This window comes from Micrasema longulum, unplaced genomic scaffold, assembly GCF_059751315.1.
Source record: "Micrasema longulum isolate JH-2025_06_02 unplaced genomic scaffold, ASM5975131v1 h1tg000294l, whole genome shotgun sequence".
Lineage (NCBI taxonomy): Eukaryota > Metazoa > Arthropoda > Insecta > Trichoptera > Brachycentridae > Micrasema > Micrasema longulum.
In genome coordinates, this window is record NW_028277498.1 from 283,739 (window position 1) to 309,184 (window position 25,446).

Sequence of the window (25,446 nt, forward strand, 5' to 3'; positions counted from 1 at the left end):
AGACTATTAAACTAAGCCATTTAAAAAATATACATATATATATACTTACCGTATTATCAGCGCTACGATTTTATAAAGTTTTGTATTTCTGAAATAACTCCGCATGTGACGTCAAGGGTTCATTTCCGCTTATTCTCATTCAGTTATTCCCATTGGTCCAGAAACAGCAAGCAGACCGGAAATCTTCCATAGCTCTCACATCATAGGTTGATTCATATGAACCACTAACGTCATTCAAAGTAGAGCGTTTTTATTAAAATATTTTTATTATTTTTTTCGTACATTTTCATGCTCCAATTTTTACCGCGCGCTAGAAAACATTTTTGTATCCAATTTCCCGTAGGGCTAAAATTCCTTACTATAGGTTCAATGTGAGCCCAAATTTATACTACATAAAATCTTAACTGAACATTAATTTCTTACTACAGGTGTTTCTGAAAAAACCGTTTCCAGAATAATAAAGGAAGGAGAAGAAGCAGCAAACACCTCTAAAAAAGTCATTATGTACTCCTAGAAAAAAACTACCTCACTCAAAAAAAAAATTGGAAGATTTTGATTTAGGTTAGTTGTTCGCCAGAAAATACATTAATATTGTGAAAAAATAATTGTTAACTGTTAATAAATTACGAATGAAATAAAATGCTGATTTAGATTTCCAAGGCAGTAAATACGACGCGACGAGACGCGCAACGTTGCGAAAATATTACGAAAAATCGTTTTTTGTTTTACAAATTGTAGATCTAAATGAAAAGTGTTGATGAAACGATTAATATAGCAGCGTGGCGTTCAAGATATATAGAAAATGAGGAAAATAGATTTAAGGATGAACGGCCTGTTGTTTTTTTGGATATTCTTATTCCACGTATCATGTAAATAAATGTTGGCAGTGATCAAGAACAAGGACTTATGGTTTCTGAATCCGCAGGTAATCGTTGGATAATCACTCACGCAGGTTCGAAAGAGGGATTCGTTGATAATTCTTAATTAATTTGTAAGTCAAAATCCAAATCCTTTTATCGTGCCGGGTGGGTTTTTACTGTAGTGTGAAAACGGCTAATGGGTTTAATAAAGCTGACACTATTGTGAAAATCCAGAAGGCACGATTATATAACATAGGGGGGATTTGTTATAATTATAGTACAATATTAAAGAAAAAAAACATTTTCATTCGTTTAATGCTAGGCAAATGCGATAACCAGTATACAATAAGGCCGACTAATCTTCACTCGATTTCCCTTTAAACTAAATAAAACGAAAAAAGAAAATAATAAATAAGTAGGTATCCACCCACCCTAATTTTACTGTGCCATGTGGATTTGAACGATATGTGTTAAATGGGCCATCTACTTCTAATTTCACCTATTACATGGTGACCAACGTTATATGCTTATTTTACAGTACGTCGCAAATTAAGACTATAGCAGTTGGCAGGACATAATAGTATGATAAAAATACAGAATTTAGCGTGAAAATATGAGACGCCGCATTTGTCACACCTTGTGTAATTCCGTATTATTCTTACAACTACTTCTTCTTCGTTTTTTAATGGCCCTTTCACCTCTCAACTTTCTTAAAACTACGGAATAGGATCAAAATGATGACTAAAACGAATACAACCAGGCCACCCTACCTGTCAGGCTGTAAGTCAGTACTCAGTACCTACCTGTCAGCGGCGATTGTTCGTAATTTCAGTTTCCGCTTTTTATCAACTTTTGTCATAAGTCATAATCTGCCACCCAGAGATAATGTAGAACTATTACTCTGCCACCTGTCTCCGTCACCCACTTACCGCGCACATAAGTCTAATAATTCTCATTTCTTAACTTACAGCGTTTTGATCTTACATCAAATAACGGTTAACAGTCAGTTCCGGTTTAGGTTATAGTTCATTTTCAGTTTTAGTTTTCAGTTTCAGTCAATTTCAGTCACTGTCCCCGGCCGGTTCCGCAAGAGTATACTTAGTGGGTTTCGCGGTCGTCAGTCAAAAGTTTTCTCGCTGTTTTACTGTTTTCATTTCATATTTAGGTAGGTATTATACACAATAAATTACTAAACCATTTAGTTAAAATCTTTTGATTTAGATTTCTGGGACCAGTAGGTATTTCATTTTATAATTACAGATGAATTTACTACACCCATAAAAATGTATTTTTACTTTTCTATTACATCAGTACATATTATATTTGATGCTTACTGCTGTATGTTCATATATTGATACCATTTGTATAAAACGTTAACAAAAAAAGTTAAATGAGAGATGATAATATATATATATATTTAAAAGAAATATTAGCGTTCTTATAATTTACCCAAATATCTCAATTTTGGTGAGTATTTTCAACGAGTTATAAATAACTCATTATTTGAAAATGGAAATCAAGTTGGGGTAGAGTGGGATTCGAACCTCGGACCTCTGATCCGTGCGTCCGCAACACTAGCCACGGGAACACAACCCGATTTACTTTACAAAATAAATTATTCATGCTTTTAGAGTAGCAACAAGCTTAATGTTTAGTTAGAAATGAAGCGCAGCTTTGTTGACGAGGTTATTTACAATTTCACTCTTACCGTTATAAGTTTGAGTTTCAAAATATGTCTGGAAAATCAAACTTATCCAAGAGGATTAGAATTTTCCAAAAAACTGCAGTTAGTTTTTTAAAGTGAATATTACTGACAATAAGGTTTTCTGGGTTGACGCTGTGTCATTTTCCGATGATTCGGATCACATTACAGCGTTCATCATCAGGGTTGATGTAATTCGTGTGGACCTTGATGTAACATTGTGTACTTAAGATTTGTATCTTGTTGCAGTTGTTGTTATATGCAGCTTGTTAATTTAAAATCTGTGAAATGACGCAGATTCTTGGTTGACAGCTCCCAGAATGATTTTAATTGCTTCCCATCATCTATGTTTCTTATCAAAATGGGTATTTTTAGCTTTGACCAATTCTTTATATTGAGTTAAAAAGTTATTAGGCAATAATATTAATTATGTAAATAAGATGTGTATTTTTAGCTACAAATAACCATAATTTTATTCATTTAACTAAATTGCAATTTGACAACCAAAAAAAATCAGGAGGATAACCTTAATAACTAAGTATTTTAAAACATTATCAATTTAAATAAATATTTTTAAAACCAAAATGTAATTTATAATAAATGTTGTTTTTTCAGAAAAAATATCCTAATTAATTGAAATTGAATTTTAATGTGTAAACCAAGTTTTCTTATGACTAAAATAGAATAATATAGTTGCTTCTTGCTTCAATATAGCAGTTATTTTTTTATTAGTACTTAGACAAGGTTAGCTTGAGTTGGAAATAGTTAAAGGTGTTTACATAAGATATAGTTGCTTTGATGCAAATATCAGTCATCAGTTAATCCTATATATAATTAAATTTCCTTAATTAACTTCATTATTGCATAATGACATTCTGAATAGTTTTATTTTCATTTTAGAATGGGTGACTATGGATTCCTTAAACAGTCCCCTGGCTTCGCCACCAAAGCAATTCACGTAGGACAAGATCCTGAGAAATGGAACTCAGCTTGTGTTGTTCCTCCTATTGTATGTTCTACAACATTTAAACAAGATGCTCCTGCTGAACATAGGGTATGTTTCTTATTCTCATATGAATGTAAATAGTGCAACAGTTTTTAATTGATAATAAAAAAAACAAACAAACTTCTTTCAAACGATCGCTGAATCAAATTCAATTATAAACACCTCTCTCCCGCTTCCACTCCCACAAAGTCTACTATAAACCATTGAGTCTTTCTACTTTTTTATAATAATTTTCTATGTATAAATGTGTCCATAAAAATGCCCATTGGGCGTATGTATAAATAAATAAGTTTATAATAATAGTATTTAACTAAGCGAACATGCAAATATTTTTTGTATTATTTTGATGCCACTAGATTTAGATGATTTTAAATTTGCTTTCGTTTTTACTTGTGACATCACCCTTTTTTCCTAGTTGTTCTACGAAATCTGTGGAATTTTTCCAAACGGGTATTTATGACTGTGGAAATTATTTGTGGACTACTATTTTTTTTTTATGTCAACATCACAACACAGGTTTGTGTATTTAAAATAACATACCTATGTTGATTTTACATTTAATTGAAGTTTCGCCGTACAATTAAATTTTTGTTGTATTTACATAGTTACATCACTGTCAATCTATTTATTCATCATGTAAGAAACACGCATCTTTCATCGATATTGTTTTCTTCTGTCAACCTACAACTGGGAAGGAGCTCCCATGCATCCTCAAGCATAAATCCTACATTATTTTAATAATTTTAACTCTGGGGTTCTATGTCAAAGAACTTATTCAGGAGACATGTTTGTTTCTGTAGCAATTTTTCGCATAAATTACCCAAGCCAACAAAGACTTACTCTTACTACCGCGAAACCGTCCAATTTTGCCCTGGATGGATATTTTGCCCAAACAGTCTAATCTATGATCAACCTTTAAAAAAACCTATTTCCATTTGATTTCGGTAAATTTGGAAATATGTTTTTTTAAAGGTTCATCATAGATTAGACTGTTTGGGCAAAATATCCATCCAGGGCAAAATTGGACGGTTTCGCGGTACTAAAAATAACAACATTTGTTGTGTTACTATTACCAGTTATGCAATCTAATGTCTTCTAACATGAAAAATCTCCATTCATTTATTTCTTATGTCACATCTCGAGAACTATTCGTGGACAAGATGTGTCATGACATGACATAGTACTAAAATATTGGTTATTTAGGAGTTTTCTGGTGCCTAACAAATTTTGACCAAAATCTGACATATGCACTTCTAGTAAAAATTCTCGGAACTGAATTATATGTATGTTATTGCTGTTGAATTAATTCATTTAGATATTCTATATATAAGATAAATTTGTTTGTGTGTTTTCAGATTATATATTTTTTTAAAACTTTTAAGCAATCATTTCAAACCAATAAGACATTTTTTTTTATTAAAAATGAAAAAAAAAATGTCAAACCAAATATTCTCAAACATTTTATGCTACTGAGTACCATTTAAAAATATAAGTGTGTACACATTCTTGCATGCTTACACTCTGGATATTTAGTAGTTGAATAGTTGAGTTCGTATTGAACTGTACACTGTTGAAGATAAAAGAAATTGGAATGAACTGTATTGTTGAATACTCTTAAATGATATTCGGTATCAACAGTGGTTCTTTGTTATCACTATCTTCGTATGATATCTAACCTGACTTGAGAAAACCAGTGTGCACTGTTTTGTATTATTTACTTTCTTTTGTCACACCTGGTACCAATTCAGTTTAATCTAGAGGTCAAAATTTACTCTTCTGTGACTTGTTATTTAAACAAATTACACGGAGATGGAAATATCTACAAACGAACTTGCCTACCTACATTTACTTATTATTTATTTTTAGATAATTCAAAATTTCCCGATCATCATTTCCCTATCTGCACCCAGTGGTGGTGCATAGGGCACTGTATTGGCACTCCAATTGCAGTATATCTTGATCGTTTGATGCATGAAGGCAAGGTGATTGGTACACTTCACATCCAGTCCAGGGTCTATGAATAATTAAAGTTAATTAATATTATTAATACTTATAGCATTAACTTTGTGGTCAAACATTTGACTAAATGTTATTAAATATTTGCATACAACCACTTACCGACTTTTCTATGTCTACCGGTTTCTCTTCGTCGTAGAGAAGAGACGGGTACGTCTCGAAACCGGTAGACATAGAAAAGTCGGTATCTGATTATGTACAAATATTTATTTAATCAATATTATTTAATGTCGGCCTTTCTGGGAGTCAAATTCAGGACCTCAAGCATGATTTAGAAAAATACGTCTGCTACCATACTACGAGGCGATAATTCAAAACAACATAGTATTTAATACTTATCACCAAGCTTCGACTACAAACTTTTAGACTAAAAAAGAAAACGAATCAATAAATAAAGAGTTGATTTAATTGATGTTTTATAGTAAATTATGGTCAAGCCGTATTTGGTAGATTTCTTTTTTATTCCAAAATTGGTTAAAAATATATTTTGCAATATAACTTTCTTTAATTCAAACTAGTAGCTAGTAATCGACAACTTTCTAGAGTTCTAGACTCTAGACCAGTGGTTGGTAATTAGTTTTGGTGGTGAGCCATATGAACATGTCATTTGTTTTAGGGACCATGTGGCTCATGCGTGCGTGCGTCCCAAGTAAATACGACTGATTTATAACCAATGTGCCTAATGTATCATTAAATAATTCAATTTAAAACAGCATTTTCATACGAAACATGCTGACTACAATACCCCCAACATATATGAAAAAATAAAGTGAAATCCTTGATTGATGGCCGGGCTGCTTGTACTAATGTCGTCCGTTCAGGAACTGAACAGGAACCCACAGGGCCAGATGGGAGCACTTCACTGGACGGATCTGACCCATGGGCCGCCAATTACCGATCACTGCTTTAGACCTTCATAGTTCACTGTTCGGCTGCTGTGAATAGTCCAGAGGGAGCGTAGAATCATATTTGAATACATCAGACTGTGTCCAAAAAACCCCCTATTTTGCCTTACTTTCGCCGCGCGCATGCATGATGTCGCCGCATAATGTTGCCAGATCGCGAAAAATATAATCAAAATACAAATGTAAGATAATTATATTTAAAAAAAGGAATTTATTAATATCTCTAAAATTTTATTGTACACGCGGAAACATTGATTGAGACAACAGAGTAGATAAGTAAAGGGTAATTTAATAAGAGTAATTTAATTAACGAGCTTTGAACATAAAAAATAAAACAAATTTTATTTTACATAAAGTGGATATTTTTATGTCATGTTTAATCATATTTGATGCCATTATGTTTTAAAGATAATGTCGGTCAAATATCCACCACAGCGTTGTTTAATCCAAGAGGTCAATTTTTTGTTAGTTCTCTCATTAAATGGGCAAAGTAGCGTTGACTACCCTGGCAACACTAACAAAATGTCAATTTTGTTTTCTTTGACAATCTGACATATGGAAAAATAATTCAATTTTTAAGTAATGCATTTGCTACGTACACATGAAATGTGATCCCATACAGTTTCTATAAGATTCAAGCAGTATTTCTAGACTTTAAATCGACATAACACCGCATAGTTGAATTCAAATCGAGAGTTGCATACTGAGTGACGTCTACAAAGAAACTAATGAGTCCTTTAAGAGTAGTTTAGTCGCCCTATGTTTGATGCGCATATGCGGTTTCTGGACTATTCTTAATTCTATGGTTGGCATATTATAATATTTTCATTATAAAACAAAACATTGAAATATATTTTTAAAAAGTAAGTAGTAAAAATTTACTAAGTATCTACATTATACTATAACTATATTGTTTTTGTTAGCTAAGGAATCGTTGCTAGCTATTTCAGAACTGGTCATATAAATGTAGCAGTGACGTCCGGTGACATTTATCTATAGGCTAGCATTTTTAACCACTTTTATTCTGGGTATTTTGTCATTACTTAAATCTCAAATTACTCATATTATTAACATTAATGTGATGATTATTTTTAATTATTAATATATTATTTTTATCTAACATTTATTCCCATTTTGTAAAATATATATTTATAATAATGAATTACTAAATGAGTAATCAAACATTTACTTTGGGCTGACCGAGATATGAACCGACACTTCTAGTGGGTTACTATAATAACACACTTTCAAGAACAAATGGTGCGATATTTAAAATGGTTTGACGAATAATTTAGATGGTTAAATATGATGGATAGGAGGAGTCCTATCTGCGCTTCTCCCGGGTCCGCGCCATTCTCATCCAATGTCTCCTGGCAAACCACCGTCACCCGACCATTTCATCAGTGGAGGTCCTTGGTCCCTCGTATTCCTCGGTCTCCACTCGGGAACACACTTTGTCTATATATTATCTGACATGCGAGCAACATGCCCTGCCCATTTCCGTTTCAACCAACCAATCCTCTCCGCCACATTACATACATTGGACTGAATTGAAATGAAAAGTTTAATCACATTTAATAAAATAAAATTTTGCACTACAATAGGCCAGGAGGCCCAATTACAGTGCACAGGCTTGAGAAAAAGTCACATTAAATTTCTCTGTTCTCACTGGGAATCGAACCCAGAACCTTCCGTGCGTGAGTCAAGCATCTTCATTGCTACACCACGGAGGCCGAATTATAATTATTATGTCACCGTAAACTAACTTTAGGTTTTTTTATATTTAAAAAAAAAACATTTTTATTTTAGCCATAAATTCTTTTACATTATTTTTAAGAAAAAAATGTATGTGTGGGTCATTCAGGGCACTGACGTAATAGTGATTAATATAATCTACATTATTTTTGGGAGATAAAATTGTTATTTTAAAAAAAGTTTTACAATAAATATATTATGATGACTTATTAAACTCAACTGAGATAAGTTATCTATCTTGTTTATCTAAAATATTTATTTCATAATTAAAACTGTAAATGTACAATAATTTATACTCATGAATGTACATGTATAAATAATAATTTTAAAAATGTATCGATGCTGGAAAGGAAAAAGTTACCATGTGACATGTAGCGACTTTACAGAAGAGCCAATAAAAGTTTCTTTGATTTTCTTTTTAATTAATAATAGTTAACTTTTTAATTACAATATTGTCCGCGAAAACACCAATTAAGTACTTAGGACACTTACATAGTATCATAAATGTAAACCGATCCCAAAGCCCAGCGGCATCGGTAATAAGTTAGTCCCCCGTTTGGATTTCATTACTAAGGTTCTTATTTCGAGAATGATTTTTTTAAACAATTTAGAAGTTTTTGCTCAACTGTTGACAATACTTTTGTTTGGTATGTCTGAGAAGAAGCTCGTTAAAAAGGTGAATAAATATATGGAGAGAACCACAAACTAAAATTTCGACTAACCTTTCCTCACTATATCCGAGATCTCGCTATTTCTATGATCGTTTTAACCAAGGTTGACTGTATATATATATATATATATATATATATATATATAGATTAATACTGTTAAGCCCTTTGGCTTTTTTATATAATTTTTTTTTCTGTATTTTTCTCTGACAGGATTTATATCTATATTAGATATCTTTTTAACAGAGATAAAGCTGTTGAGAATATGGAAATCTAGTCATTTAAAGAGATTTTATGCTCTGTCACCGGCTGGGTTGAGTAATCACTTTGCAATCTGGGTATTATTCACCATTCCGCCTATAGATAATTGACTTTCATATTCACATATAGTATTTTTAGATTCTGCTTGGTTTGAATATTACATTTCCATGCGTGTTGGTTTTACTATAGAGAATAAAATCCCCTTTCAACTGTATATGTCGCTAGTTTTCTCCTGTCAAGACTTTCATATTCTCAACTGCCTCAAACTTTTGACTTTGTATAGGGCTTTGAGTATGGCAGATCTGGAAATCCCACAAGGAATGTACTAGAGGAATGCATAGCTGCCTTAGATAATGGAAAACATGGATTGTGCTTCTCCTCAGGTTTGGGAGCAACAACTTGTATTTCGTCTTTGCTCAGTACGGGAGACCACATCATCTGTGGAGATGATATGTATGGAGGCACAAATAGGCTATTTAGGTACTTATGTATATTTTTATGCCACATAATACATAATATAATTTATATTTTTGTTAATATATACCCACATATTAGATGTTGTATCAAATATCTTGCCATACTTACCAAATGAGTTTCTAGTAACTCCTGGGAGTATAATATGTAATTGTTGTATTATATGTTTTATTAATAATAAAAATAAAAAAAACTAAGCTATCTGATTTCAAATTGTGGGTATGATAAACTTAATGAATGAAATGTTATTAGTGAAATGTTTCATTATTTATTAACGATATGTATGTAGATATGCAAAGCTATACTATTTTTAAAGTATGGAACAATATAAATATATAAAATAATATTTTAAAAAATCATAAATTTGTTTTTAATTAAATTTTTTTAAATGAATAAAATTGCTACTAGTGTGACTCATAGTTTATATATATGGATCGGGTAACACACTACGAGTGAGACTCACTATTCTGGCGCTATGGGTTAGTTAATAAAATTCTGATTATAATTTGAGTTTCGTAGGTAGGTATGTTTGAACCTCTCAACACAACTTCCATAATCGAGCTGTAGATATAATAAAATACCTCTTATGTTTTTAACATAGTAAATAACAAATAAATTTTAAAAATCGATGAATCTATTTTACTATAATTTCTCTCAGATACAAGCGTAGAAAACATACTATGTTCAGTATACTACAGATAAATCACATTTTCCCTTTAATGCGTACTTGCAATCACCCGCAGGTAATGCGAATCTGTTTTCTTTGATACTCGGGTGAAAAAAAACACAATCTGCAGAGCTCTTTTTTGCAAATGGTGTGGTACCTATCTTAACTTTTAGAGCTGTTTCTCTTGCTTTTATAAATTCCTATCTTCTCGGTTTATAACATAATATTTTGTCTTAGGCATACCTATAAAAAATATTTGGATGATGAAATTAGCTTGGTCATTTTTTATTGGAATAGAATACGAGTATTTTATGAAAATACTAAACAAATTAATGTTTTTTACAATAAAAAAAATATATAGCATAAAATTATAACATTACAAATCAAGAAGTCGTTTTTAGATTTGTGTATGTAATTGTGTTAATTGTTCCTAATTATTTAATGATGACCGGAAACTAGCATGTCCAATTAAAAGACAACTTGCTTTTAATGAAGACAATTGGTACCCATCCGTAATTTACTTCAATAAGAATGATATCATTCGTGTATTCATCTTCCCACTACTTTTGTATTATATTTATTTATTTATTAAAAACATTTTTTCAGGAATGTTGTTGCTAAAATGGGAATCGATATTTCCTTTGTTGATCTTCTTCAACCCAGTAACTTGAAAAGTGCATTTACTCCTAAAACCAAGGTCTGTTTATTCTACATTTACTTTATAATAATTTGTTAAGTAATTCATCTTTACTGTAATTTTATGTTTGAATGGTCGTAAATAATGGCATTTAATTATTCAAAAAAATAATTCATTTTTCCTAATACTACTTATCTATTGATGTTATCAGGTACAAATATATTGCTTTGCAATTATTCTTCCTGACATTGATAAATGTTAGGTACTTTTATTTTAAAAAATGTACTGTTTAAAATACTTTTTACGACATTTTGTATGGCTGTCTGAATTTGACATAATTTCTTGAAAATTTTTTTATATAAAAAAATATTTCGTAATAGTGTTTGTTATTTTTTTTATTGATTAATATAATTACATAATTAATACAGTGTTTTTTACCTTTCAGTATACTTTTATATAGTTTTATTAATGTTAAAGCTGTTACTTTCCAAAAAAGAGACTAGCTCTTGTACTTGGAGATTGACTTACTATTTTATTTATTTAGTAATTTGAAGTTATATAATTTTGAATATACATGAGAAAAAAAAAACAAAATTGTACAAAATAAAAAGAATAACAATGTTATTAATTTTATAAAAGTTACTTTCCTTGTTCTACATTTATCTATTGGTATGTTAAATTTCCCCTCTTTTTAGTATCAATGTTTTTACATTGATGTGAAAATATACGAAGATCTAAAATGTGTATTGTGTTTGTAAATAAATTTATCTATTTTTTTTAAAGATGGTGTGGATTGAATCACCGACAAATCCCCTTTTGAAAGTCATCGATATTGCTGCCATCTCGGCACTGGTCAAGAACTTGAAGGATGTATTCTTGGTAGTGGATAATACATTTTTGACTTCCTATTTCCAAAAGCCATTGGATCTGGGAGCCGATATTGTAATGTACTCTCTTACTAAATATATGAACGGGCATTCAGATGTTATTATGGGTGCAGCTGTTATGAATAATGATGAATTGCACAACCGGTTAAGATATTTGCAAAATGGTAATAACTTTGTTTACTCAATCATAATTAAAATCTTATCTGTCAACCCTGGTGGTTTTGTGTTTATTTTTTGCGTAAGAGTTGATTACATTGATTAGATGGCAAATTTACAGGTAATTTATCATTTATATAACCAGGGGGAACCATCTATGTAAGCAATTATTATGCATAGCTTATCATTATATCTGTGGCTTGGATCTAGAAGGGCCAATGTCAGATTTCATATTTCTCTGGCCACCATTGTAGAGGGTCAATGTCAATAAAAAAAAACATGTATATTAAACTATTTAATACACATGTGTTGTAATGTTTTAAATATTGCAAAAACCCATGTACTGTGTAACACTTCATGCCTTAATGCCCAAAATCCCCCGACTGTCAAACCAAATCATCGAAAGGGTCGAGAGTTTCAAATACCTGGGAGTTTATGTTACGGAAAATGGCAGCTTTCAAAAAGACCTGGGAGTGCGGCTACGAATAGTAGGCCCCACATTCAACAGTATGAAAGCTGTCCGGAGATCGGATATTTACTCAGTGAAAACCAAATGCCGCCTATATAACGCCTGCATAACACCTATTCTCCTCTATGAATGCGAATCCTGGCATCTCACTAGGGCCCAAAACAGCAGAATATTGAGTTTTGAGAATAGGTGTCTCAGAAGAATCTTGGGTGTGCAGACCACCGCATGTCAAATCATGACTTTGCGCAGAATGAAGTAATAAGAGAACGGACACAGTAAACTCCGGTGATTACTGACATCAAGCGGAGACGATACCGTTGGCTTGGCCATGTACTGCAGATGCCTCCTGAGAGCCTTAACCAAGATCGCCTACTTTATAAGGCATCAGGTTTTCGACGTCCTGGACGTCCACTGCTGACTGTTCGTCAACAGTTCATGTCAGAACTACGGAACACAGGAGCACAGGACTACGGATGCACAGGAGCTGGCAGCCGACAGATATGCCTGAAGGATCTTCGTGGACACTATATGCTCTAACTAGAGAGCGAACATGGAAAAATTAAATGAATGAAGTGTTTTTTTTATTCATATTTGTTATCGAAGACGTCAAACAGTTCATTATAATGCCACAAAATGGCAAAATAATTCTGTTGTCAGATGGCAGAAGAGACTATCTTTAATTTTTTCTGTTTTTTTTGTTTCCAAAAGTTTTAATAAATATTTCAGTAAATATATATTGAAAAAAAAGCATAATTTAAAAAGGTAATATTATTGAAAAGTAACACTAAAATATTTTAGTTTTTGTCTTGAAATTGATTTGATTAAAGTTATTTATTGACAATTCTTGATGGAATTCCATTCCAAGATTATATGGATTATCGAAAGTGCACAAAAAAATATTGTTACGACCGGTAGTGGTCCGTGTTATAAACTTGTCAAAAGGGTTAATTGCATAATTCAATGTATTTTAAAATTTAAACGCACACGTATGGTAAAAAAACTCTATGGAATTAAAAGATAAAATTAAAAATTTAACTTTTCCTTCAAACTCTTTACTTGTTTCATTCGATGGTGTCAATCTTTTCACTAATATTCCAACTGTCAATTTAAAAAATGCTTTTGACTTGTTCAAGATTGAGAAAAATATGAGCCCAAATAAAAAATAAATAAATTCAAGACTTGTTAGAAATATGCATAGATCAGAACTATTTTTAATTTAACAACAAATAAATTGACTAGCTGTGGGGAGTCCAGCATCACCAATTTTATGAAATTTTTATATGCACGTTTTGAAAAAGGAAAATGTAAACTTAGCTTATTTAAACATGTTTTGTGTTATTATATATGATGATATATGGATGATATTTTTATGATTTTTCATAGTTAGATCTCTTTTTTAATCAAATAAACTTTTTCAATGAATCTGTTCAATTTACATTAGAGTTGTGTACAAAATGAGTTTTTTAGATCTAACACTAGAAATAATTAACAATAAATTAGATTTCAGTATATTTAGAAAGCCCACATTCAGCGATAAGATAATCTATAATTCTTCACGTCATCATATTTCTCACAAAATGACAACATTTCATTAGTTAAAACACTAGCACGTAACAATGACTACAAAGTGTCCCTAGTTAATAATTTAATACGTAAAAAACAAAAGAAAAATACATTTTCTCAATCATGTGCAGGACTAACCTCTATCAATAATAATTAGAATAAATAGTGGGTAAAATTAAATTATATTGGAAATACTAGCAATAAAATAAAACAAGTACAAACATTTTTTTTAGTTTGGTTTTATAATAAAAATTCTTTGGGCCAAACATGAATTAATAGTAAAGATCAGTTCAACAAATTTAAAAAAAGTGGAATATACAAATTAACATGTGATTGTCCTGGTTCATATATAGGACAAAGCGGGAGAGCAATTAAATAAAGACTAAAAGAAAATTTAGCTTCTCATAGATTAAATAACGATATATCAAACTTATTGCGATATGTACTTTTATGCTGCCGAAATTTTATATATTTTTTATGTATTTCAAATACAGCTTATCAGTTTTTTTAGTAAAATTGTTTATGCATTATGCAAGAAATCGTATTCGTCTTACTATTTTATTATAATTACTGTATTTTTTATAGCTATGGGTGTAGTACCATCACCCTTTGATTGTTCACAAGTCAATCGCAGTTTGAAAACATTGGCCATCAGAATGGAGAGGCACATGAAATCCGCAATGCAGATTGCTAAATGGCTCGAGAAACATGAAATGGTTGATAAGGTTATCCATCCTGGTAAGTCGAGGAATTCACTAAGGGCCACTCGCTGACATAAATAAATAGACTTGTTATCGTGTTACCTTATCTCATATTTAGCTAATATTGTGCTGCCCTCAACAATTCCATTTGGTTATTATTATTATGGATCATTCATATAGCGTCATTTTTGTGAAAATCACATCAAGTAGACATGTTACAGGCGCATAATATATCACATTTAAATTCACGAGTCATTCTCTAACGGATTTTCTTTGTGATCAGATGTGAGGCTGCTGAGAATAACTGCCGTCGCGTGTGATGAGGGGATTCTATAATTAAACTGTGAAAACACAACAAAAAGCAGTACATATAGAGAATGCAATCCTGAGCATTTTTGTTAATCCCGGGATTATGGGATTTTTGATGCATAATCCCAGGATACGACCATGTGACTTAAATAATAAAAACTTATATATTTTTTAAAAGGTAGTAGTAACAGAACACCATGTAAAGGCACTGACAAAAATATCAAAATGAGGAAGTTCGGTGGTTTTTTTATATTTTTTTATTTGTTAATGGACTATTAAATTAAGCCAAAAAATTTTTTTTTTTAATTTTTATATATCGTATTATCAGCACTATGATCTTTTTAAATTTTTGTACATATGAAATAATTCTGCGTGTGACATCAGAGGTTCTCTTCCGTTTATTCTCGATCAGTTTTGTCTATTGGTCCATTGACGGCAAGCGAACCGAAAATCTTCCGTAACTCTCTTATTGTTGATTCGTATGAACCAGTGATGTCGTTCATAGTAGTTCATTTTTATTAAAATATTTATTTTTATTTTGTTCGTACATATGTTTGGACCTCTGTGTTAATTTAGTAGCCTTACGTGTCATGTAAAAGGCTAAGGTACTCGGAAAAATTAGTTTATCTTGGAAATGGGGTTTTTGATCGGTCGGTAAATCCATTCATTGTAGATATTCAGAGTAAAATTAAGCATCTGAACTTTAGCCCAGAAATTGTTAGAAGTATTTCATATCGAGTCCCTGTCCGTAGAACTCGTCATTCTGTACTTTTCGACATTCCAAGCTCACAGACTAATTATAAGAAGAATAGCACTCTTCGAAGAATACAGACTACCTATAATGACAGTTTCAGTGACATCGACATATTACACTGTAAATACTATAGTTTTATTAGATCTGTTAGACATTTAAAATTTATCTCCTGCTTAACTTTTACATACCTACCCGTATTTAATGAATTATTGTTGGCTGTGAACTTTTTTTTTTAGTAATAAATATAAATGTTCATGGAAGCAGAGATAGAGGGGAGGAAGGTAGGTTGGAACTATACCATGTCTTCTCCCTTTTATGTACTTTTTACTTAATTTTTATATTTCTTTTTTTCAAATATTGAATTTTTTCCCCCTCTCCTTCTGTACTCATAATGCGAAATCTGTAATAAATCTTACTTTTTCAAATTGTTTTCTTGTACCTTGATTTTGTTAAAAATACTATGATTTCCATAATAAATAAAAAAAATCAGAGGGATGATTATTCAAGTATGCTGGATAAGAGGACATGCTGGTATCATAGGAAATGAGAGAGCAGAGGAACGAGCAAGAGTTGCAACTTGTAAAAGAATGGCACCTTTCTTCTCAGAATTCCCCCTTAGCTTTGCCAAGCGCTGTATAAAATAAAATACGCAACAGCGTTGGGAGGATCATTACCGCGCTTCTACAGGTAAAATCACGTTTTAGTGAAAAAAATGTTTTTCCCAACGCTGGCTGATGCAGCAAACTTCCGTCGTCATCACCAAAGTACTTTGAAACGACCCAAATCTTTACCGGACACGGAGCTATGAGAAGTTACCTATATACATTTAAATTAAGGAATGATGACTATTGTCCATGCGATGATATTTCTTCATAGAGTATCGAACATTTGATATTTCAGTGCTCATTTTTCGGTTTACAACGCCATAATCTTGAAGCAGAATGCAGGAAAGATGGAATATCCTTAACAGATATTCACATAGTCATTAATAGGTTCATTTCACATCTAATACTCTTCACCAAACCTGGTATACATATCATAATTGAAATAATAAATCTTCAAATACATGTATATATATTTTTCCATTTATAGGCTTGCCCTCACACCCGCAGCATGATGTTGCTAAGAAGCAATGCTACGGCCATTCCGGTATGTTGACATTCTTTATCAAAGGAGGGATGGACCAATCCAGAACTTTCCTGAAGTCACTCAAAGTCTTCACTCTTGCTGAAAGTCTCGGAGGCTATGAAAGCTTAGCTGAACTACCGTAAGCAAATTTTATAATTTTTGTTGACATAAGAGGGCTGTCTGATAATTTTCTAGAATGACACATAGATGGTGTTGATAAGTCTGCAATATATATTTTTTTCATTTAATAGAACTTTTAGATGAACACATCCGAAATGTCATTTAGATGTGTCAATTCATTCTTTGTTTGCAAATCAGGTAATGTCGCCATGTCAGTGTATTTTTTTACTATGAAAAAAATCAAATATCACGCATTGATTGAATTCTTATTTTTGGAAGGTGAAAATACAAAACAAATTCGTGAACGATTATTATAAATGTATAAGGACTTTACCTTTCCTTGAAACAGTGTATAACTGGATTGCTGAATTTAAACATGGTCGTACAAGCCTTGAAGTTGATCCACACACTGGGCGTCCAAAAACTGTCACATCACCAGAAATCATTTGAAAAGTTCACGATATGGTGTTAAATGATCGATAAAATTAAGTCAAATGATCTAGGCATCTCAAAAGACCGGGCGGGTTATATTTTATATGAAGAATAAAAGATGTAAAAGCTTTGTGCAAAATGGGTGCCGCATTTGCTATCTATTGATCAAAAACGCATTCGAATGGTTGTTTCTCAAGCTTGTTTGGATCGTTTTAAGCAAAATAAATTGGATTTTAAACGTCATTTTGTGACGGTTTATGAAACTTAGGTGCACTACTACACTCCAGAAAGAAAAAAACAGTCAAAGCAATTGAGTGAAGCCAGTGGAAGTGCACCAAAGAAGGCAAATACGGTTCTATCAGCAGGAAAGGTTATGGCAACAGTTTTTTGAGATTACAAAGGAATTCTGTTGATCGATTATCTTCAAAAAGGAAAAACAGTAAATTCTAAATATTATACAAGCCTTTTGGATCAACTGGATGAAAAACTCGCGATGAAAAATGAAACGGATGAAAAAATTAGCGAAGAAAAAAAACATTTTTCAAGACAACGCACCTGCTCACAAAAGCGTTTTGACAATGACTAAAATCAATGAATAGTACGAATTGCTGGATCATCCACCGTATTTGCCAGATTTGGCCCCCAGTGACTATTATTTATTTCCAAACTTGAAGAAATTCCTTGCTGGAAGCGTTTTGCATCAAATGAAGAAGTCATTGCAACCGTGAGTATTTTGGAGAAAAACCGGAATAGTTTTATGATTGGAAAAATATTGGACAAAGTGTATTGAAGAAGGAGATTATATTGAAAAATAAAACTTATTTCAGGCCAAAAATAATTGTTATTCATTAATATCGTAATAACTCAAAAACTGATAGTATTTTTTAATAATAAATAATCGACTTGGGGTGACATTATAGTTACGACAGATTTTGGAGACTGTTAAAAATAATTCAAATATAATATTTTATACAAAAAAAAAAATTAGATGTTCCAGGATATTTTATATTTTTAGTAAATAATATTATGGACAATATGCTTTAAAAGCTTAATTTTCAAAAAAATTTTTTTCAGTATAATTAATAAAAAAATTTATATGTATATGCATTCTTATGATTAACCCAAATATTAAAATTTTGGGACCATTCGCTTTTACGAGAGTTGTCTTTTTAGTTTTGCATACAGGGACATAGAGAGCGCCGCGAATCAAATTTCACTATCAAAAAGAAACCTTCACCTCAAGTTAACTTAAATCCAAAGTTTCAGTGCGAACTGCTAAAGTTCACAAGTTATTCAACAATAGAATCAAACAGTGAAAATTTTTGTGCAATTATTTTTTACAATTTTCAAAGACAAGAATGCCTCGCTGAGCTGGTTTCGTCAATCGACAATTTCTCATTGGTATGACGAATTCAAACTTGGACGGCTAATACCCGTATGCAGAGACAAAACTTAAGATGAGGAAAGTACATTCTAATCTCAAATGCGGAGAATAACCCGAAGGTGAAGACAATAGAATGTACTTTCCTCACCTTAAGTTTTGTCTCTGCATACGGGTATTAGTCTCAGGAAACACTCCAATAATAGGTGCATGAAAAACGGCAGTCACCCAGGAAAACTTTGATGCTGTGCGCAAGCTTATCGAGGAAAATTGACATGGGATCATTGAGACTTTTATAAATTTAAAAAAAATTGTGTCTAAAAAAATTTGTTTCCTGTTGGATACCGCATCTGTTGACCGAAAAACAGAAAGAAGCAATGGTCAATTAATGTAAAAAAACTCCAGACTGCTTCAAGGCAGGATACTTTAAAATGTGTACAGCATTGTCAGTGGTGATAAATTGTAGATTTACTCATATGAACCTGAAAATAAACGCAAATCGTCTGTTTGGGTGTTCCAAGGTGAAGAAAAGCCAACAAAAGTCATCCGTTTTCAAAGTGTGTTCCATGCAGCTCGCAAGACAATTGAATTTTTAGAGCAACAAAATGTCAAATTGCTAGACCATCCTCCGTACAGTCCCGACCTAAGCCTTGACGATATTTTTACTTTTCCAAAAATCAAGAACGGAGTGCGTGGTCAAAGGTTCCAGTAGCCAGAAGAAGCAGTCGACACCTTCAAAAATGCAATTTTGACTGTACCAACAAACAATTGGAATAACTATGCAGTGTAATAACTCTGGAAGCCCAGACTTGGTTCGAGCGCATGCAAAAATGTATTAATCTTTGTGGAGAATACTTTGAAAAACAATAATCTTTAAAAGCTATCTACCGTTTTATTCCAGTTCTATATGCAAAACTTAAAAGACAACCCTCGTAGTATAAATAACAGTCTTAGAAAATGGGAAAAAAGTTGTGGTAGGGTGGGATTCGGACCTCAGACCTCCTTATCCAGAGTATGTGACACTACCCACGGGGCCACAACCTGTCTGAATTTCATGTACTTAGATGTAAAATCATAACAGTGGATTATTATTATTATTTCAGATCTGTAATGACACATGCATCCGTTCCTCCCCAACAGAGAGTAGAGCTGGGAATATCCGATACATTGATTCGTCTTTCTATTGGTTTGGAGGATGCTGAGGACCTCGTTAAAGATATAGATCAAGCTTTGCATGCTGCTTCCAAAGCTTGAATGTTTTAATATTGTTAACATTTGCATAAAATTATATTTTTATAACTATATTTTATAAAGGTTATTTTCAAATGTTCATTAAAATATAGCAAAATATCTTATAAAGCTATTTTTATTTATTTATAGTCGATATCAAAAAATATTGTCCCAATTAGGTGTCTCAAAAGTTGAAAGTTACAAAAATTAAAAACGCAATTAGGACTTCATTTATCTGAAATTAATTTATGCGCTAAATATTATAAAACTTCACACTTATTTGAGTAAACTGTAATAAAAATGTATTGGATTTTTTGCTTCAGTGTAATTTTTGTGGGCAGAGAAAGGAATAATTGCCAGGTCATTTAATGACTGATTTGTCTGCAAAAATCTAAATAATTTAACAAAGTAATTTATTATATAAATAAAATACGAGTGGTACTTTAATCCACAAATTTAAAATATTCAGTGACCGGTTTCATCGCTTTTGCGACATCTTCAAGACTGGTATCTTTATTAAGGAGTTCAATGTATTTATACAAAACAGAGGTAAGGATAGAGAATTTAAAATTATATGAAAGTAAAGTAAATAAAGTTATTTTCATCTTAAGGATCATTATCAATTCAAAAAAAATCGGGTTAAATGAGTTGATATAATGATATTTTAATGAGTTTAAGTATTTTATTTTTAAATAAATATAATAAAATAAACATAAATAAGTGTTTATTTTGAAGAAGTATTAAAGACAGAGAAAAAATTACACATGAGAGAATAATTAACGTTTTGAATTCGAACTAAAAAAAATGAACCTTTTTTATTCTTCTTATCTTTTACAATTGAGAAATGTACATTAAAAAATTCCTATAAAAAGCAATTAAATTACATGAGAGAAATGTAGCCATGGAAAAATATATGGTTTTGTACCTTTAACTAGTCCAAGATACATGCTATTTTAACGACCAAGGTACAACACCCCGAAAAATGACAAATTTTAGTAAAAGGATTTTTTTAAAAAAACACACGATGGTATTCTGAAATTATTATTTAATAATCTAAAAATATCAATTTCGCAATAATATTATGCAGAGCAAAATAAAGAGTAAAATGTTGCATATTTAAACTAAAGTTACTTTTTGGAAAAAAAAAAAACTGTTTTTATTCACTCCACTTAAATGCTTTTCTAGTCAACTGTCAATTGGTGTATCATCTACAAACTACCATCGACCCATTTATTCAAAAGACACTAGATTGTTCATCAAGACCAAGGTATGATACCTTCCCCTACTAAATAAAGTTGACCTATTTCAAGATTATTTAATAACTCATTTGATTTTATTTTTATAGTCTATATATAGCATAATGTGTATTTTCATTAAAAAATAATTCTTCAACGTCCATAAATAAAAAAATTCCTCCTCCTCATCCTTACCGCAACGAGAACACTAAAGTGAAACATCCATTGCAGTGTTTCTCGATAATTTATTGTGCAAAGAAGATGATCAGTCTTACGCCTTACATGACTAGGTAATAGTGATTTTTAACACCCGAGATTTCGTGTCCAACAAGCTAACCAATAAACCACGAGGTGGACAGTACTAAAATAAATAATTAAACCAATAAAAAATATACAAAAATATTTTTTATTAAAAATGCATCTTCTGGAGTAATAAAAAAAAAATTAGAAACATTAAAAGAAAAAAAATGTATCATTTATATAATGTTTAAGAGTATACCAACTCTAGCAGGCAATCTACTTTGTCCAAATTTAATAACTAGGCATTAAAACCACCAGAAGGCATGGAGTAAAAAATAAGATACGTATGAATGTGTAAAATACAGATTGCCCCATCCTCTATTTAGACTATTTTTACAATTTCATTTGGATTTTTGAATTTCCTGGGCAAAATGGCGCTGAAAAAAATGACATACTGCGCATGCCTTCGCACAATTTTCAAAAAAAGAAATTCAGCAAGAAATGGTACGACTTATGGTACCATTTTTCACACCATCCAAAATGGCCAAAAGTACTTGAAAAAATGTTTTTTTTTTATGTTTCAGATATTTAATCAGCTAAATCTCGTTGTTCAAAATATCTAGCTATTATACAGATAAATAGATTGAGTGGCGCAACTTTATCCTGAACATCATCTGCTCCAGGTGATAAATTCGATCTGGAAAGATAACATTCGTTATAGTACATAGATGGCGTATATGAGCTTCATAAGCTCATTCTTTCAATAATGATAGGTTAACGAAAATATGTATATTATATTATTTATTGAATCAACATTCACTTCCTAACACTTCATTATAAATTGTTATCATGTATTTTAAGGTACACTTTGATATAAAATATCACCTGTTGACGGGAGGATTGCTCTCCCAAAACTGTAGTAGTGTTCTTGTAAAATAATAAAATTGTGTAACACTGATAACAGAGGGGACCAGTGACGGAAATTCCCAGCAGTGCATTTTAATTCAAGAAATGTATTTATTAAGTATCTACATAAAATAAGTACATAAGTATTTTATTTGAAAAGATTAAAGGATGACGCATACTACGTACATTTATTTGTGGAGAAAATCTTTTCGACGCTCTTTCATTTGAGTAAACTTTTCGATGATATGATTGTTGAATACTGGTTTGGAAGATGTCAAACTTTTTACTTTGAAAAATCAACTTTCAACCAAAAAAAAATTCTTATAAAATTTTCTTGTAACAAACATGTAAAATCGCAATCAATAAATTATTTTGAATTGTCATATAAATTCCTTTCAAAACAGTTGCTTTTTCAAGATGTTCCCTTCATAGGATAATTAATTTTAGTAACAAAATCTAACAAACCATAAAAAACTCTCTTTTTATTACAATCTTCTCCTTCATTATGTCCTCTTAAAGGTAATTCGAACGCACTGCAAAATTTGATACAGTCAATAATTCTGGATCAATCTGTTTTGTCGAACTTTCTCATTGGCTTTCTCGAAGCTGCTGAACAGATTGGCAAAAACCAACATCAAGTTGCTGTCATATATCAACTCGAACAAATTAATCTCCATTATGTTATATATGTGTGATTGGGAAAGTGAATGTTTATTCACCTTTTCAGTAAAATGAGCAATATTATTTTTACTATCTTCACTCCACGTCCACCTCCGAAAATTGTACAGGGGAAACAAAAAAATTAGTTCAAACGATCACATTTGCTTTAAAATAAAGCGCTTATTTAAATGTTCCGTCAACAGATTTCGTCATAACTTTACAACATTGAACTATCTTTATCAATGGTCTTGGCGGACTTTTATCTTTCAAAAACAATTCATTTTCAAAGGAACTTCGATTGCACTTAATAAAATCAACGTTAACCGTAATATTCTGATTCTAACTAATTTTAATATATGTAAGTGTTTTATTTACTTTTAAACCTGAGAAAGTCGTTAAATCACTTGTAACACCCCGCAAAACAGTAAGCACTGATGTATTAGTAGCGTTAACATTGTACATTACTTTTATTAAATTTCATAATACTCTTACATGTTTTGTTATGCGTGTTTTAAGCTACATATTTTTCTAGGGAGCTTTTACGTATCCGTCAATAATACACGAGAAGGGTACTATCTTGACTGTTCAAACGCATGATTCGTCGCTATAAACAGTCTGTCTCTTTCATGGCACCGTTTCAAGGTGCTGGAAAGATTTACGTACTAAATAATTTGAAACTACGGTGCAAATAGAAATATACACTTTAGTTCTTTTGCGCAAGTTGTTTGTCTGTGTAGCTCGGCAGCTTTTGCGGCATGGGTAATCTCCATTATACAAAAAATACTGCACATGAAAACCTAAAAAAGAGAGGTTTTATTTTTGGTATAAAATAAATGGTTAACTAAAGTGAGAAATGCCAAGTATTGCACTGCACTTATGCACATACTAAGAAAAAAACCTAAAAAAGAGAGGTTTTATTTTTGACTATTTATCTCTGACTGAAAACAATGTTTTATTTTCATAATAAAAAAAACATTACACTAATTTGTTCTAACAGCGAAATCTGATTTAAAAAGTATATTTCTCTCACAATAAAAACAAGCAAACCTTATTTGACTGCAAGTTCTCGCCAAAGCACGGAGTGTGCTCAATATTGTTGGAGAGCAAGGTGTATCGAGCGCTGCTAATAAAGCATAAATCCATTGTCCTGAAAAAATCATTTAATATACAAAAGATTTTTTAAATTCTGAAACCAAACATTCTACAAAAAGTATTTTTGTCCCTGAGTAAACTATTGAACCATATATTATTTTATAAACTTAAAACTGATAATATAAAAACAAAAAAATTGAGAAAAAATAATGCTAGAAGATAAAATGTTATAAGTACTACTAAATATATTCATGTTCATACATTTTAATTAATGTTAGTAAATATTTGTATTTGACCACTTTAGAGTAAAATAATTTTTGAAACCATAAATGCTTACCCCATCTACGTTTGATTCCATTTCCGGAAGTTATTTCACTCAAACATTTTACCAATATATTTAGTGCAAAATCTAACTCAATCTGGCGCATGGGAAATATAATACTTAAAAGAGGGCTGTGAGTATCAAAAAATGTTTTCCAAATCGAAAATGAATCTCCAACTAAAGTTGCCGGTAACTCGACAGGACTTTTCCAAATTTTGGATTCTTTATTTCTAAACAGGCGGCATCGAACTTTTGAAAAATCTGACTCTTGAATAGTTTGCCATTCTTTCGTAGGTATTAGAGGATCGGGAGCGGGTATCCTTTCGGGTAACTGAAAAAAATATTCATATAATATGTTGATAGATATTGCAAAAATGTATTACAAAATCATAGTTAGTTGAATATTGTACTCACCACATTAGCAAATACATTTTGGAATTTGTTTATTTTGCTGTCATATGTATCGGCCGAAACAGTTCTAGAACAACGCTTTCTTTCGATGATAACATTTTTGACAAATTCAAAACCATCCCTTGGAAAAGCCACTGGAGTTGCAGATTTTGGTAAATCTATATGGACGAATGGGGAAGATAGGGCGTTTATTTCCATATCCAACAAATGAATAAATAATCCGTCAAAATAACTTGTAGAAATGGAAATATATTGAGCACTCAAGTCAAAATGTTTAAACCAGGTTAACCTCAAAGACAAATAAACGATAAACGTCAATCTATATGCCCACTTTATGTTGTCAAATAATTTAAAGTCAAATATCGTTTGGTGCTGCCAGTTTATTAAACACAAGTACTTACCTATTATAATATATTTTCGTTTTTTTTTTCAAATGTTTGTGTGTCGGCGCAACGGCGTCTTTTGCCAATAAAAAAACAAAAGAACTATGTGCATAAGT

At 31.4% G+C, this 25,446-nt stretch overlaps 2 protein-coding genes across 3 annotated transcripts; one reads left to right on the top strand and one right to left on the bottom strand.

The window, feature by feature from the left end:
- The first annotated feature begins 1,519 nt into the window (after positions 1–1,519).
- On the top strand, positions 1,520–20,210 carry Cth (Cystathionine gamma-lyase). 2 transcript variants are annotated; one of them, XM_088224548.1, is made up of 8 exons: positions 1,520–1,640; positions 3,463–3,616; positions 9,457–9,653; positions 10,921–11,011; positions 11,735–12,002; positions 14,612–14,764; positions 16,883–17,057; positions 19,955–20,210. In XM_088224548.1, the coding sequence occupies exons 2-8, from the start codon at positions 3,464–3,466 to the stop codon at positions 20,103–20,105; spliced, it is 1,188 nt and encodes a 395-aa protein (XP_088080674.1). In that variant the 5' UTR covers positions 1,520–1,640; position 3,463; the 3' UTR covers positions 20,106–20,210. The 2 variants fall into 2 exon arrangements, with proteins under 2 accessions (XP_088080674.1, XP_088080673.1); XM_088224547.1 differs by lacking the exon at positions 1,520–1,640 and adding an exon at positions 1,718–2,025.
- Positions 20,211–21,541: 1,331 nt separating this feature from the next.
- Positions 21,542–25,278, bottom strand: Gem2 (Gemin 2). Its single transcript, XM_088224549.1, has 4 exons — positions 24,951–25,278; positions 24,552–24,867; positions 24,170–24,269; positions 21,542–22,253 (listed from the first exon to the last, which is right to left on the bottom strand). Exons 1-4 carry the CDS (start codon positions 25,143–25,145, stop codon positions 22,145–22,147), a joined length of 720 nt encoding a protein of 239 aa, XP_088080675.1. The 5' UTR covers positions 25,146–25,278; the 3' UTR covers positions 21,542–22,144.
- Positions 25,279–25,446: the final 168 nt, after the last annotated feature.

Bases quoted from the DNA above. Each gene is read 5' to 3' on its own strand.
- Gem2 (XM_088224549.1), bottom strand. From the start codon at position 25,145: ATGGAAATAAACGCCCTATCTTCCCCATTCGTCCATATAGATTTACCA. The intron at 24,868-24,950 runs GTGAGTACAATA...TATTTTTTTCAG, and splicing joins AAAATGTATTTGCTAATGTG to TTACCCGAAAGGATACCCGC. The intron at 22,254-24,169 runs GTTTGCTTGTTT...TTATCTTTCCAG, and splicing joins AGAACTTGCAGTCAAATAAG to ATCGAATTTATCACCTGGAG.
- Cth (XM_088224548.1), top strand. From the start codon at position 3,464: ATGGGTGACTATGGATTCCTTAAACAGTCCCCTGGCTTCGCCACCAAA. The intron at 12,003-14,611 runs GTAATAACTTTG...TATTTTTTATAG, and splicing joins GTTAAGATATTTGCAAAATG to CTATGGGTGTAGTACCATCA. The intron at 17,058-19,954 runs GTAAGCAAATTT...TTATTATTTCAG, and splicing joins GAAAGCTTAGCTGAACTACC to ATCTGTAATGACACATGCAT.